This window comes from Lygodium microphyllum, chromosome 16, assembly GCF_053477565.2.
Source record: "Lygodium microphyllum isolate KBCC chromosome 16, Lygodium_microphyllum_v1.1.10, whole genome shotgun sequence".
NCBI lineage: Eukaryota > Viridiplantae > Streptophyta > Polypodiopsida > Schizaeales > Lygodiaceae > Lygodium > Lygodium microphyllum.
Window position 1 is genome coordinate 46,681,354 of NC_141150.1, and position 16,464 is coordinate 46,697,817.

A 16,464-nucleotide genomic window follows, 5' to 3' on the forward strand; every position below is an offset into this window, starting at 1 on the left:
GGCTTCAAATTTAAAAATTGAAGCCAAATGTGAAGTCTTTATTATGCTCTCTACATATATGCAGACATGGACATGTGCACACATGCTCATATGCACACATGCACATCCCTATACGTACTATTGGAGGACATGGTTGTTAACACAACAATAAACCTAACATAAGGGAAAACATTAAGAACACGTAATAAGGAGAATGTACAAATATTTAATACAAATACGTGCAAATACAAAACAATATTTATCAAGTAGTTTGTTAAAACTTCAAGTCAAGCTTACTACTTTACTTGCAAAGTTGAGACACTATAAACCAAAGCCTTTACAATAGGCTAAGTAACACTACTTTTAAATGGAATGTAGATTTTTTGCTAAAGAAGCATATTGACAACAACCACTCACTTTGAGAAATTAGGTTAAGAATCCAAACACATGATAACAGACTCTCAAGCCTTAAATTTAGAACAGATCCCAAGTGTTGCCCAAGGTACCTTGCATTAGTTTATGGCATTTAATTCCAAAATGAATGAGATACCTTTTCTAGCTACAATTTGAGCAATTTTGGCACGTGAGCCAAACTCCTTGAAATCAAAACTAGTTAAGAAGCCAATCAAGGATATGCTCATAATCCTCATTCTTATAAGCATGAAACAAATCTCAATCTAGTCCTAGCTTCTAACGTTCAAGTCATGATGTTTGATGATACGTATCTTGCTCAATCATTTTGACTCAATTGGCTTTTTCAAGCCAATTTATTGGAGATTAACAACCTAAACAAACATACACTTCTTCAATCTAAAATTTTTGACTTTTCCAAATGACAACTCTTTAGATTAATGCACGTCATGCCATTGCACCCATCACCTTCTCTTAGATTATACAAGGGATTCAACTATTTATATTTGTAAGTTTTCATTGTTCAAAGAAATAGATAGCAAAGAAAGATAATGCAAGGTGTATATTGAACTAGCAACTCAACATCATGCAAAGACCTCCCATACATAGAAATAATAACATTAGGTGGAAAACCATGAAGGTCTAGTTCCAAATATTTGAAATCTGTTAACACTTGTGCATCATTGCTCTAGTTCACTCTCATTAGGTGGCTGCAGTGGTGGAAACATAGTATCACATTGCATACCAAGTGGAAGTCTTTACATAGTCTAGATTGGAGAATTTGTCTCGAAGTGGAAAAAGCCACAACCAAAGCATCATTGTTGCAAAAATCAAAGCCATGGGGACAACCAAGCATGACACAAGCTTTTGACCCTCTTAAGCTAAAAAAACATTATGAGTGGTGTCTTACACAGTTAGTGAAGGGAGCCCAAGCTTGACCTTATCGCACAAGACAAGATGGCAAACTCATAATGCTGTTAACTATCACAGAATAGTGTGTATATAATTGATAAAAGGTGCTTGAATTGACTGGAGTGATAAAAAATTTGGTATGCCAAGAGATGAGGTAGAGTACATTTCCTTTAGAAACCAGTAGCAAGACACTAATGAAAAGAGCCCATGGTTGGCCTAATAGCACAAGACGAGATGGTGCAGCTAACAATTAGTCATTTTCTCTTTGCTTTGAAGTATCCAATTTCAACCAAATATCCAAACTACTTGTGATATTAGGTCCTCATAAAGATAATTGGTTGGTGCAACAAAAACTTTCGCACAACAAAAAATAGAATACAATGGGTACCAGTTTCAATTGCATCCCTTTGTCAAGAGTGAGTACTTATATAGCTCAAATGACTTTGATTTTTACCTTCTACTCTCGAATTTGGTTTCTCACAAAAAATCTTCCATTCACCTGAAACCGAATCTGTTCTTGATAAACACCACATCAACTGTGTTGATGCTCAAAAATACTTTACATTGCAGTTGAACCACCCTCCTGTGAAGCTCTGCTAATTGATGCATTCTGGAACGTCCAGCTCTCAGTAGCAAACTTTACATTGCTAGACTTGATTTATGAGAAGTTTATTTGCAAGCCCCTAAAAGGTGCCAAAGTACTAACTCCTTAAAAGATACCGAGGTAGGACAAAAGAATAAGAATTACCTTCACGAGAGGACTAAGACAAGAATAAATCCTAATTACAAGTTGTACAGTCATCACTGCTTGTTCTGTATTTAGCTGCTTGGAACTTCACCCCCTGGCCATTCCTGAAAGCACAAGATTCAATTGCTTCTACACTGGGTGACAGGGTGGCTGTGTATGTATCAAATTGTCAATAGTTGCAGAAGAAAATCTGAAGTGTTGTCTGAGTTGTATCCATGCGAACCTGCTGACTTGGGGACTCCAGAATCTGAAGGGTTACAATCTTGCACTGTAGCAGCATCTCCTGAATCAGTGAGACGAGAGCATCAAATGTCCTCTGCATATTGATGCATCAATACACTGGGCATGACTGCCCTGAGGAGCACCAACATCCCAGACTGCAATACTATCTCCCCACACCATCTCACTAAATGAAAATTTGAAAAACAGCCATCCTCAAAATGGACTTCAATATGCCCCACTTCCTATTAATGCCAGAGCCATTGCAAGATAGCTTGTTACTCTGTAACACGGTTGATTCGTTGAACACCCAGTTTCATAGGAGCAGCTCTGGCACGACCTCGGCCTGCTGACCCAGTTGTTCCACCTTTGCTCCCAAGCACACTATCAAGTGACACATGCTGGCCTGGTCGAACCCTGGATGCAGCCCTACCTGCTGAACTTGTTCCAACACTAAGGGGTTTAATGGCAGTTGGTGGAGGGGGTGCTGCTATTGCAGCCCACGGATCATCATCGTCTTTTGGCTCCATTGCAACAGTTTTGGGTTGAAACAGCTCTTCATCTACTTGCATATACATACAAAGTGGGTCAAACACAACAATTAACAAAAGATAAGCAGTCACTGCTGACATTTAAGAATTGTGACTCTAATTACCTTTTGCAGCAACAGAATTTGCCTGTCTGACTTTCTGAGATATGACTGGTCGTTGCTGAGCAACATGTATCCGTGATAGTGCTGATGATGCATTTCCAAAATCATCCATATCATCCCATCCATCCTTATCATCGTTGTCTTCAGCCACCACACTGTTCTCATCTGCCTCTCCCCACCCATCAGTAGAGGTGGGTGATGGAGGCGCTGTAGGATCACTAGTTTGCACACTATTTAGCTTTGCCTGTGAAGCCAGATTTGCCATGGCGCTTGAATCTGTTCAAATACTTGAATTAGGCACGAGGCAGTTGCAACTTACAAGCACATCTTTCTGAATCTTGCTAATGGTGTCTTGACTGCTATGCAGGATTGTCCAACATATGCAACAAATATAGTTTACAGAAGTCAAGATTCAAAGTACCTGAGCTGTTTAATGCTGAAGTATTTGAATTGTGTGTGATTGTGGTCACTCCAACAGAGAGGGTGGTTGTGCCATGTTCTGATCCTTTGCTTTTTGATGCTAGGGAGCTCATTGCCCACCTGGATTGTTTAATTGAAATAGAGGTTTTTAGAATTCAAACCGATATGTACCAACTTTGGAATTTCGGATTTAGAAAAAACAATGGCATAGTTCAATATCTTGAAGCTGGTCATAAGTATATGACAAGGTCTGACATAATGTATTTTATAAGAAAGGTCTACACAAATTTCTTCCAATTAGTCTTTTCATGTTACTAAAAGTATCCTGATTTAGAACAGAACAAAGAAAAGTCCTCAGGTTATGACATAAGACTCCTGTAGGAGAATCAAAACTGTTCCTAGATCTTCATAAGCATGAACATACAAGTTGGTCATGATAAATTACCCAAGCAGGCTGGAACCCGCAGTTGCCGCTGAAGAAATATTGGTAACTGTTTCATCACCTGCCTCCACCTGCGGTAGCATGAATTACTCAATACAATAAGAATACAAGTTATGGCTTGTGGAAAAGAGCTTGTCAAAACTTTTATACCAATATCAATATGAACACTAATTTTGTAATACAATACAGCGTTGGTGGGAAACTGCAAAGGGATGGAAACCAAAGAAAACTACATGCGGGAAACCGAAAGGCAAAATAGAACGGTCAGTACTTAATAGGGATTGACCATGCTATAATGGCTCTCAATGGGTAATTCCAGGTTCTCAGATACCAACCATCCAATTGTCTGAGTGGCCTCCTTGTCGACTTGCCTTGTGGAGCCCCTTTGATTCAAGTCAGGCTTCCTGAACCTGTGAACCTTGTACTATAACAGCAAGGGCAGAAGTTTGAGCCTGGGCTGAAGAGCAAAGATCCTTCATTACTCTCTAGACCCATTAAGTGTGTCTTTCTCTTTATTCTCTTCCTCTCATGCTCTTGTCTATGCCTCACGCTTTACTGAAGGCATCTCCATCCACCAGGATCTGACCCTCTTAACACTACATCAACCATCTCCTGGCTCTGGCTGCCTGACATTACTATGATACTTATTCCACCAGTTTACCACACTCTTTGCAGCTGAAGCATTAGTTACAAGGCCAGAGTACTCAACCATTTAAAAGAACTCTCTCTGCATGGATAGTAGCATGAATAGGGATGATGGATGAGAGTCCAGGGTCTATGATAGAACTATCATACTAATTTCATGGTAGCACAGGGCCAACACATAAAATCTCTCTCTCCACAACATTCCAACACATTACCAATCTCAGTGTGCAATAGTCATCTAGTCCGCAGAAGAAGGCAGTGACTGCAAGTCGCCATTTGTTAAGTTTCAAATGACAAGAGCAAGGAAAACTGTTGCAATTCTTGTTACCCCTTTTATGTGTATGTTTCTTACAGGTGGACAAAGGATAGCACTTTGAAGAAGAAAGAGGGGCATGTGTAAGGGTGGGTAAGCGTGTGCACTTTTGGTGGGTAGAGAGCAGCAGGCATGCGAGCAAATGTATAAGCCAACAATTCAGTAATTCAAGTACTTACTTGAGGCTCCAATCCTGAAAATCATGCAAATTGTACGTACAGATCTCACCCAAACACAAAAATGATAAAAACACCCCATATACATCCAGAAATATGCACACCACATAAGCTTGACTTATTAGAATTTACAGCCTTCTCCTGATCTTTTCACACATGTTGCTACGGAGTGATTTGCATAAACCATAAGACAAAACACAAGCCCACTGTCATAGGTACTCCCCTTTACCAATGCCACTGTATGATAATTTCTTGATACATGTTTTAATATCATCGTGCATATATAGTGAGAAAAATCACAAGTTCACTATGTAGAAGAGAGGTAGTCACCTTTGCATAATGCTGTTTTATAGCCTGTAAGAAATGTTCTGTTGCATCAAATGCTTTGGATCTCACATCCCTGCATATTAAATTGCCAAATGAAAGTCTTATATTACAATAATGAATGCATTTCAGTTGCGTATCTTCCAATCTTGAGTGTACAATGATAGAAAACTTTTATTTGATGACAACAAATATCCCATTGATTTACCCAACACAAGGATATTGAAACTCACAATTCAAAGAACGATAAACTAAGCAAAATTTTTTACGGAAAGCAGAGTGGACAGCAAACTCAGAAACAAAGAACATCGGCAGTGGAGCAAAGGACTGTTAATAAACCAGATGAATCTACAGCAGAAAATGTCTGTGCAGGAAAGCCTGCCTAGGTTGGCAAGATCTTATGCGAATAGCTGCATGGGTTTTCTCTCTATGTTTTTCTTGCCTTTTGTTCTTTTTTTCATTCTATGTTTTTTTTTTGTATTTTCTACTTTTTCTTATTTTTTGGTTTCAGCTTTTTGTTTTGCTTCATTTTCTGTCCCTTAGGCCATAAGGGCCTCCTTAGAGATAATCTCCCTCTTTTTTCGTGAAGAAAGAAGTTTGGATTGATGAACAGAAATATTTACAAAGGGCCTTCTGGCCAACCAAGCACACCCAAAGACGAGAAGAAAACAACATAGAAAGCCAAAAGTCTACAAAAACACAATGCTACAATAACAGGAAAAGGAAATTTCAAAGCAGGCACAAACACGGTGGTACAGACAAAAGGATGGTGCTAGGAATCATAAGGCTTGGTATTTTCCCACCTAAGTAAGCTCTATCCCTAGCAAGACTGTGACCTATTGAAGCCTGTAATTTCCATGACTCCACAATTGTTGCACAAGTTATAGAGACTACTATAGAGATGCATGGAAGTGATGCTAAAATTTTTCGGCCCCTACAATAGGTGCTCTATCTTGGAAATTTCTTCCACTACAGGACATCCAACTTGCAAAATGATGGTTCTAGGCATCTTGAACAAATCACCAAAGCCACCCACTAGGCCTTGGTGAATTTCTACCTATGTAAACTCCATCTCTAACAAAATTGCCTGCTATCAAAGCCTCTAAGAGTAAAGTTCACTGCATGTCAGTTATTGCTCAAATAAAAGATTTTTCAATACTAGCATTTAAAAGACAAGCAACAAAAGGTTCAACAAGTAAAGATCCTCACAATGCGAAATATAAACGAAAGAAGCATAATTTGAATACTATGTAAAAAGCTGAATTTACCAAGCTATGAAACTTACCCATCTGCATCAACTGTTAGGACCACCAAGTTTGGTAATATACGGGTTGCTATCTCATTGACATCATAATACATGCTTGTAGCACTAAGAGCCATGATCCCTGTAAATCATTCCACACCATATTCATACATCCAGTCTTGGGACAAAAATATATAAGCTGAAAAGTAAACACTAACTAATGACAGTGGTCATACATAGTATTAACATCCAAACTAACTGTGATCATTAAGAAGGAGATTGGGTATCATTATTATAATTTAGCAAAGGTATAAAAACAGGAAACTCACGGCATTTGGTGAGAACTACAAATCCAAATCTGATGTCAATGTCGTATTTCAAGATTGTGGTTCAGTTTTGATTTGTAAGGTTGTCCAAATGCGGCACTGCCAATTATTGTCCCAATCACAGTGCAACTCCTATGCGTGCTGAATGTCAGCCACTTGAAATGCAACCACTATGTGTGCTGAAATGCAATGTGGAAGGATTCAAGAGGAAAGTAAAGAAATTTTGGCACAAATTCAACAAATCCCCTGATTGGAGAGGCTCCCTCTTCCCCTTTTCCCTTCCTCCCTGAGGCCAATATCTGCTTTACAGTCCCACGGAGAGACATCCTAACACGTGGCACATATCTGAACATTAAGATGATTGCAAAGTAATCTTCGCATACATCTAAGTGATATCCACCCATATCTACACCTTTTAAGAGATGGTTTTCTTCTTGTGTGTGCGTGTTTGTTCATGCATGCATATCATCCTAGGCAGTTTTTATGCACAGTCCTTTCAATGGATTAGATATTGGGCATTTACAAAGTGGGAAGTCATTGTTTCTAAAGAAAACAGACCGTTGATATTTCTACACTTACATCATTCTCTGCAGCAATCCCTTTATGATAGCAATCATTTTAGTGGCACCAGACTTGTTTCTCATTTAGGCCATCAAACAAGAGGTTTTACAAAAATGGGAATAAAAAGCACAGTTTAAGTGAGTGAGCGAATGAGTTGAAAGTAAGGACAGTGAGCACAGGTCAAAGCAACATCCTATGCAAAGGCTGGTTGCACATCAACATAACCATCAAGAAAACTGATGTCATAGAAAATGGTCCAATGGCCTAGTTGAACTCGTGCTCATGCACATACAATCATAGCTATTTTGATGTATCTCTTCAATATTGAAGAAGATCAATTAAATAATGATATTACATATAACTCATTGATGTATTTCCCTCCCTCACTTCACGATATTAAGAAACTGCAGGTACAAGGCCCATTTATTCAATTAATACGGTGTGAGACTTGCAGTTGCCAAAACTCAAATATGATGTCCAAAATCCACGCATTTTACGATAGCTCTTCTGCGGACCCAGACTGGAAAGGATCTCATACTAGTAATAGTTAGCTGCTTATAGATGTCGTAACAACTCAGGGATTTTGGGGCAACATGCATGAATCGAAGAATTCCCTACATCATTATCTTCTATCAGATGCACCAGACAACCTAGGAATAGTCTGCTAGCATAGAAAGCATAGCTCACAGAATTATTGTAGACCAGCATTTGAAGTCCCCTCAAGACTTCCCTTTCCTAAGCAACTTAAGAGATATCAATAAAAAGGAGGCAATAAGAAGTGGGGATAAACACTCTCCCAGTAAGTTTCCAAACTCCAGTTTAAGCCTCCAATACTGTGGGAGTCTCAACTCTGAAGAGGCTCATACTGTTTAAAACGCTCTCTCTCTTACCTAATGGAGCTCCTTTGCAACTCCTATCTTGTCAACTCAATCACTTTGGACCCACTTCTTCATGTCCTGCACCAATAGCCCCAAGCGCCAAACTAATCCAGATACTCAACCTCCTTCCCTCTATGGATTTGAACGTCTACATCCTACTTGTAATAGCTTGATACATTTGGGCCACAAGATGCAGTCATGTTATAGACCTTCAAGATGTATCCACTGCAGAGACTCTATTGAGGATTTGGACAGAGATCATCCACGCTCTCCACGAGAGATAGGAGAGGAATGCAGAACAGCTCTAGGAGGATGAGGATGAGAAGAGAGTCATTTCTGCCGACCTGGGACTCAGGGACCTTTTTTCATACTGCTCCTCAGATGGTTTGGCATTACAGCCCACCTGATTGGTTGTTTACACAACCATTGTATTTGTGATGTGCTTAGCTATTCTTAACAGAGTTCCTTGTACTTTGTACTCAGCCTCAGGGCGTGTTTCTGTAAGATATTATTATTAGAATTTTCCATTTTGAAAAAAAGAACTCTGTGCCCTATCCACGTATGCTGTGACTGTTTTCTGGCCCCTTTTCTGTGGCATATGTACTGAAAAAGCTGCTATTTTATTTCAGTCGCAAAACCATTTAAGGTCCGATTTTGAGAGCAACTCATAGCGCTCTGATTTTCTTGCCGCAAAATTTGGGCACCCTGCACATAAAATAAAGATGCCTCCTCCTTGGATATAAGTGATAGTGTGCTCACCCTAGCCCCTGAACATTGTGTGACAAGATCCTCATGGATGTGAACAAGAACAAATGAATCACAAGTTTCCTGATCCTGATGTATCATCCCAGCATTAGTAAGAGAAGCCTTTGAAGCTATAACTCTAGCACTGTTGAAGCAAGGTAGCATAACCAAAATTATACAATATTCACTTCCTTCACCCAGACTGCCGGAGGTACATTGTAAAAAATAGGTTGTCACGGTGTAGGGGACCTTACCAGCAGCTCTTGCTGGCGCAAAAACATCACGAAGTGCACGCGCTGTAAATGCATTTATCAGCACCCTTTTTCTTGTCTGCATAGTAGGACATTGATAATCACATTTCTAAAGATAGTCCATGGCAGCAGCATTCAGACTCCACAACCTCTTTAACAATTTTTGCATACAAAGTTTTCAATGAAGCAACTTGGAACACCCAAAACTAGAAGGATAGGAAAAACTGTAAACCGCATCATTTAAATAGCCAGCTATGTTGCCAATCAGGATGGTGGTGTTCGTTCGGATGGCTGGCTCTTCATCAACCTGCATATTCAGGTTTGTGTGGAAATATCAGTTAGAGAGTGCAAGGCCATTTTGCAACATTACTTCAGGCCTCTATGCATTGAAAATGTTCAAAGGCAGTGAAGATATAAGACAGAGAACAAGCTTTAAAGCACTATCGTTTCCCTATTTAAACAGAAAAGATCCACAATAACTTGAACATATCTCCAGACATGCACACTTTTCCCCAGTGAAACCACTATCAATTACAGTAAGGTACAATATTGAAATCCCTATATTAAGCACTATTGCTTTCCCATTGAAACAGAGAAGATCCACCATAACTTGAACATATCTCCAGATGTGTGCACTAATTCCTGATGAAACCACTAACTATTTCAGTACTGTACAAAGTTGACTTCCCTATATTGACCACACCTAAAAAGAAGAGACACATTGCATTTGATGAGAATTTTTTCATGATGTTCAAAACAGATTGTGTTCTCTCTCTCTCTCTCTCTCTCTCTCTATATATATATATATATATATGGCTCTCTGCAGACTAGTTTACATACATTGTAGATCATTGGACGAATGTACAAAGGACTTGGCAAAGGCCATACATAGATCAGGGTGTAGTGTTACTCAGGATCGTTTACATAAAGAAGTTGAGCAGGGCACTCAGACACATCGTCAAGCATGTCTTCTGTAGAGACGAGACCTCACAATAAACCTAGGGAAGACCAAAACCATGGTCTTCAACACTTCAGCAGCATGGGTGAGTATATCCATGTACCAATTCACATTTGGAGGAGACATAATGAAGTATGTGAGGGAATATGTCTATTTGAGAGTCACTATCTCTGGCCCACAATTTTTGTGGAGAAGGACATATCAAAGGCCCATTTGGCACGAGGCTATGTAGCACTAGGGGCACTCGAGAGTCAATGTACTTACATACAATTCTAGGAGCCTCACAGCACCTATGGTTGTTTCTCACCCTACTCACACCTACACTACTATATGGAGCAGGGGTATGGGGCTATAGCTTGTACCACAAGTGCCTAAGCCCACTCATTGATTAGACAAAAATAGAAAGAGACTATTCTAATGACTCAGATAGATAGCATGGAAAGGCCATTGACCATGATGATAGTACATATGATTAGAAGTAAGCCCTCCGCCCCACATGATACATCCCATTGTCAAAGCAAAGACGGGGGTAGCGCCTATTATACCCATAGAGGCACTGTTCAAGGCAATGAATTTTTGTCACAAATTATGGAAGCTCCCATGCCATAGATATTGTGTTGAGGACATGCATTTTTAATGCTTAGCTTTGGCATTATTAAGTTGTGCACATGTGAAGTGCAAGTTTGTTAAGTCACGAAGACGACTTAAGTAACCCAAGTGAAGATGGCTTAAGTAACCAAAGTGAATAGGGGGTGACATTGACAAAAATTGTACAAAGTTATGCTTGGCAGGTACTTGTGGGTACTTGGTGTTAGTTTGGGGTCTAAGCCATAAATTGGGCTATTAAATGTCAAATCGTGACATTGTGGGACTAGGCATTAATTAATAAATTAATGCGAGTCCAAGGCCAATTAATGTTGGGACCATTAATTGTCTCATGAGGCTTTAGCACACTAATTGTGAACGGATACTAAATAGTTCTTGGGCGAAGTCAAATGGATAATCAATCAAATTTTAGAATTTAAATTCTGAAATTTGATTAATTAACACTGGAGATTACAATTACAAGGCTATCACTTGTCAAAATTATCCACCCAAGTTGAGAGAAGGTTGTTTGGGGGCTGGCCAAGTGTGATTCCAACATTGAAAGGTTGAGGTAGGAAGGAGCTGCCGTCGGATGAGCTTTGAGAGAGATGATGATAGCTGACTGCGCATTCTCGATAGGACAAGGGCAGCAGGTTTCCTTCTCTGCCTCAGTGAGAGGCGGTGATCCAGTCATTGCTAAAGAGCAATTGAAAAAATTGTTACTGAAACCCTAATTTGCAGCAGACATTAGGGTTTTCATAGACACTTTTGGATCCATGCCCAATTACTGAAGACCCCATTACTCCATGTAGCAGCTGAAGGCATTAATTTGCAATTGTTCTAATAGGTAGTGAATTTCCAAATTATTGTGGCCCACATGTGAGAGATTGAAGACCCAAATTATTGTTGTACAATCAAGGGGCAAATTGTGCCCATGCAGTGCTGGTCATTCATGACAGCCATTTGTATTGAAGATTAAAAAAGATCAGCCTATATCTTATGTACTTTGACCTTATAGCAATACAAGATAATGAAATACAACAAGAGGCTCCATTTGTTGGGGCCAATTGGGTGTCGGCTGTCCATCCAAGATTAAGTGGTAAAGTGTGTAATCCCAGATTTGCATATTTAGAGCTTGCCTATATCTTATGTACTTTGACCTTATAGCAATACAAGATAATGAAATACAACAAGAGGCTCCATTTGTTGGGGCCAATTGGGTGTCGGCTGTCCATCCAAGATTAAGTGGTAAAGTGTGTAATCCCAGATTTGCATATTTAGAGCTTGCCGTAATTTCAATCAAATCAGGTTATCACCACCCTTACCAAGAGGCTGGTTTCAAATACTCCAGATTGGCACTAAGCCCATCTAGACAGCGAGTAGTAGAGAGAGAGACTATTTGGATGACCTACACGGTCTGGATATCGACTGCCCTCCACCTTTTGACTACAGCCTTGACCACCCTACACTTTCTCTCAGCTGAACCAGATGATTAGAGCTTATATCTTGGGGACTAAGACCACGAGGACATGGGTCCACCCACCACTCCCTGTAGGATCAAAGATGGAGTTCTATCGGAGTCACTTCTTGTGTCTCTCTAATGATGGATTCACTATTCAGCCATCACACATGGATAGTAGATACCCATCTGTCCCACAACATATGGGATGCTATTGGGCAGATTCACACCTCCACTCACAAGCCACATGGAGATGGGCAAATGGATAAAAACTCTAGCAGAGGATAGGACTCGCCAGCTTTGTGACCGACAACTTAAGATGGAGGAGCACTATATATGCAAACACACAGTATAGTATGACTTATGAGGATAGTACAACTATCGCATCGTGTTATAGAGTAGGAGGACCAAAGATGTCTAGGACTCTTTCTCCTAGAGCTCCAAACATGTTGCATAGCACTATTTGGAGGCCAACTCACCTAGAGGGACCCACACAAATAGTAGTGATTGACTTTTTTCATAAATTAGACCCTGTTGACACTACTAGCCTAGCACAAATAGAGCTAGCCCACCAAACACCTTTCATTCCATGCCATAGAGTCACATTGGACATAGCCATTTCACTTCTCGAGCATAGCAACCCCGTCTACCAAGACCACATTTGAGCAGACTAACCACAGCCGGATCAGAGCCATCATCATGAGACACTCGAGACTCATTGCTACACCAAAGGCAAATGTTGTCTTAAGTAATGTTGCACAAATACTAGGTGGTATCGACTGCAAAAAATTAGCCCAAGACATTTTATTAGCCATAAGTTTCACTTGGTGACATTAGGGATTTGGCATGTAATGGTACTTAATACCAATCTAGGGGCTAAAAAAAACTCACGAACACTTGGGAGATGAATTGGCCTCGCCAATTTAACTATTGGTTGGTCAAACTAATTTTTTGGGCACTAAAATAATTATTAAAATAACTTTAGAATTTTAAAGCTGAAAATTAATTTAATAATATAGATAATACTAGAAAATGGGATTAGAAGGCTTCCACTTGGCATAACTTACCCATGCAAGTGGGAAAGACGTTTTTGAGGTTGGGAGAGAGAGAGAGAGAGAGTCATTCCAACCTTGTGCAAGCTGAGAGAGACAGAGAGAAGGTTGCCAAAGTTGCTGCAATAGTTGAAGTTAAGCAGTTAGGGACCGCATCATAGTTGCATCATGTGCGAATCTTGAGATCAACTACAACCTATAGTCTCCACCACGAATTCAATAAACAATTTTGTTAGATTAGGACTTCCTTTTCATTCTACCCATGGGACAATACTAGACAGAGTTGTACTCTAGCATAGTCCCATCATACAATTATTCTCAGCCTTGTCTCATAGGCCACTTATTTTCCATTATCTTCACCTTACTGGTGAGATGACATTAGACATGGATGTACTTTGGATTTTGGCTTGGCCTTTTGTAGACGTTAATCTCAATCTCTCTCTCTCTCTCTCTCTCTCTCTCTCTCTCTCTCTCTCTCTTTGTGCAATATTAGCCACGATGGAGAGAGTGTGCCACCAGGCACATTTCCAAGAGCCTTGCACACAGAGATGGCTATTTGACACATTGGTTACACAAGCCATTGTTAGGTTAGGTTACAATAGCATGCATACAAACACACTTTGTCTCAAAGAACAAGTGAACAGTAAGAGAGGAGAGTGCTAGAATGTCACATCCACTATGTGAGAATAATATGAAAGTACAATCCTTGAGGTACTACCCACTGACGAGTGTTCATACGAGGAAAAAATCCTACTCGGGCTAAAAGGTAAAAAGTGCTTGTGGATAAGGGAGCTTTCACACCAGAACTTAGGAGAAACACAATAAGTGTAACAAACCCCCCTCGAGTGAATTATGTGAACGTATATAGGGAAAATGCAAATCAATCCCTAAATGGTATCAAGCCTAGAGCCTTGCGAAAAGCTTTAAACTTCTATCTAGAGAGAGCTTTTGTAAACACATCTACCATTATGTGGAGGGACATAAACCAAGTCAATCTCCGATGCATGGAGCCTCTCTTTGACATAATCATAATCACCTAACTAGATTCCTCACAACTCCCATGGCACTCTTATCAGTATAGATAGGAGTGGCTGACTACTGTCCCACACTAAGATCAACCAAAAGGTGTTTGAGCTATGCACATTCCAATGTAGTTGGAAATGCTGCCCTGTATTCACAGCTAGATTTGGCCACTGTAGATTGCTTCTTGCTCAGCCAAGAAATGCATGAATCACCAAGCATGAAACAATTACCACTAGTGGACATCCCCATGTCAAAACAACCATCCCAATCACTATCTGTGAATGAATGTAAGCAAAGAGAAGTGTCTTTAGGATAAAAAAGGCCCACTATTTGAGTGCCTTTGAGATAACGAAAGACTCGTTTAACTGCTTGCTAATGTGTAGTACCAAAGCTATGCATAAAGCGTACCGACTGAGAGACCCCAAACAAAATATTTGGTTATGTACTACATAAATACAATAAATAGCCAATAGCCTGCTAATAAAGAGAAGTATCAAATGGTTCTCCTACATCCTCAAGTGTACACGTGTCTTGTTTGAAGGGGAGTAGAGATTGGTTTGCAATCTTACATCTGAAAACGCTCAAGAAGCTGTCCAATGTATTTAGACTATTACCAAATAATGCCCCCCTTAACTGCAATAAAGGGTATGCCAAGATAGTAGTGAAGTGGCCAAGATCTGCCACATCAAAAGCATGCCACAATTCAGCTTTTAAGGCTGAAATCTATGTCTCATTATGTCTAGTCAACAACATGTCATCCACATAGAGAATAAGAATCGAGAGATTATCTCCATCTTTGCAAACATAAAGTGTGCTTTTAGTGTGTGAATTACTGAAGCCAAGAGCAATCAAATATGCATGTATCTTTTCATACCATGTCCTCAGTGCCTGCTTTAAACCGTAGAAGCCCTTACGAAAATGGCGCACTTTGCTTTTTGACCCTTTTTGAACAAAGCCGAGAGGTTGAGTAACATAGATCTCCTCACGAAGATCGCCTTTTAAAAAAGCAATCTTCACATCCAACTGATGCACATGCCAATCCATACTGAGCAGCCAAAGCAATGACACTACGAATTAAAGTGAGCAATGCGTAGTGGCGATGCAATGTCCGGCGATGAAAATGTCAGGTAGAGAGCAAAACATGAGCAAGAGTAGCGAGCGAGAGTCAAAGATAGAGATGTACGATGTTCTTGGGTACAATTCTTCTATGTACCTCTTTAGGTTTTACATAGATATATATGAAAGTACAAATGTGCTAAGGGTGTGTTCACACTCGTGCACATATAAAAGGCACGATGGCCCTTTATTCCCAACAACCTCCCACCTAAAGGCAATGTGCCTTAAGAGGAGAAAAGAATCAACTAACTCTAGGTATGTACAAAGCTGAAATACATATACCTATCCAACTCCCATCATCTATCGGCAATGAGTAAACTGTTGAGATATCGAGCTCCACTCGTGATATGCCAGGGTGACCATTGTGCATTTATGTCACCGACTTGTCAGTTGCAGATGCGGTTGGTACACCGCCCATGAATAATAGCTAGATAAGAGCTATCCTTATTTACTCTAGTTCGTGGCTCAATTAGTATGCCACCTTAGTTAGTTGAGTTTGGTTTGAGACCCATATATAGGGTTCTTCTATTTCTATGTACTTGAGTTATTTTGGCTTAAACAACTAAGAAGAGGAAAACTGTTTTCAGCCTCCACCTTTGTGTGTATTCCCCCATTGTGCAAGCAAGAAAGCTACAAGTGAGACTCCTTCCTTCTCTCCCACAATCTTGACATGGTATCAGAGCCTTGTTCGTGGTAAGGAGCTCAAGAAAGCAAACCAAGTTCGCGATGTTCTGGTAAGAGGACCAGTGTTGCTTTCATTTTTCTGTTTTGGGAGCAAGTCTCTACAGGTAGCACAGCCAGAAAGTGCAAGAGTGCATTGTCTCAGATTGAGACACCCTTCGCAGTGTAGCAAGAGGGCAGTATATGCTCCGGGACAGGGCTTTAGCTCTTGGTTGCTCTGTTTTTTTTATTTGAGGCCATTTCGAGGCCTGTTTTGGAGGCGGAAGTTTTCTGCACGCACTCAGGAAAAGGCCCTGTTTTATGCTGTGCAATCACTGTTCTACAGGTCAGTGAAAAGTTACTGTAG

General features: G+C 40.1%; 1 protein-coding gene across 1 annotated transcript in view; it reads right to left on the minus strand.

Annotated features, from left to right (window-relative positions):
• Nucleotides 1-1,494: 1,494 nt before the first annotated feature.
• CTEXP (kinase family with ARM repeat domain-containing protein) overlaps nt 1,495-16,464 on the minus strand; it is a 110,650-nt gene continuing 95,680 nt past the window's right edge. The window contains exons 14-21 of the mRNA XM_087695714.1: nt 9,477-9,551; nt 9,248-9,323; nt 6,527-6,626; nt 5,248-5,317; nt 3,787-3,854; nt 3,343-3,461; nt 2,925-3,197; nt 1,495-2,831 (exon numbers count right to left, since the gene is read on the minus strand). Of these exons, the coding sequence (XP_087551840.1) occupies nt 2,548-2,831; nt 2,925-3,197; nt 3,343-3,461; nt 3,787-3,854; nt 5,248-5,317; nt 6,527-6,626; nt 9,248-9,323; nt 9,477-9,551 (1,065 nt within the window). The 3' untranslated portion in view covers nt 1,495-2,547. The remainder of the gene's footprint in view (nt 2,832-2,924; nt 3,198-3,342; nt 3,462-3,786; nt 3,855-5,247; nt 5,318-6,526; nt 6,627-9,247; nt 9,324-9,476; nt 9,552-16,464) is intronic.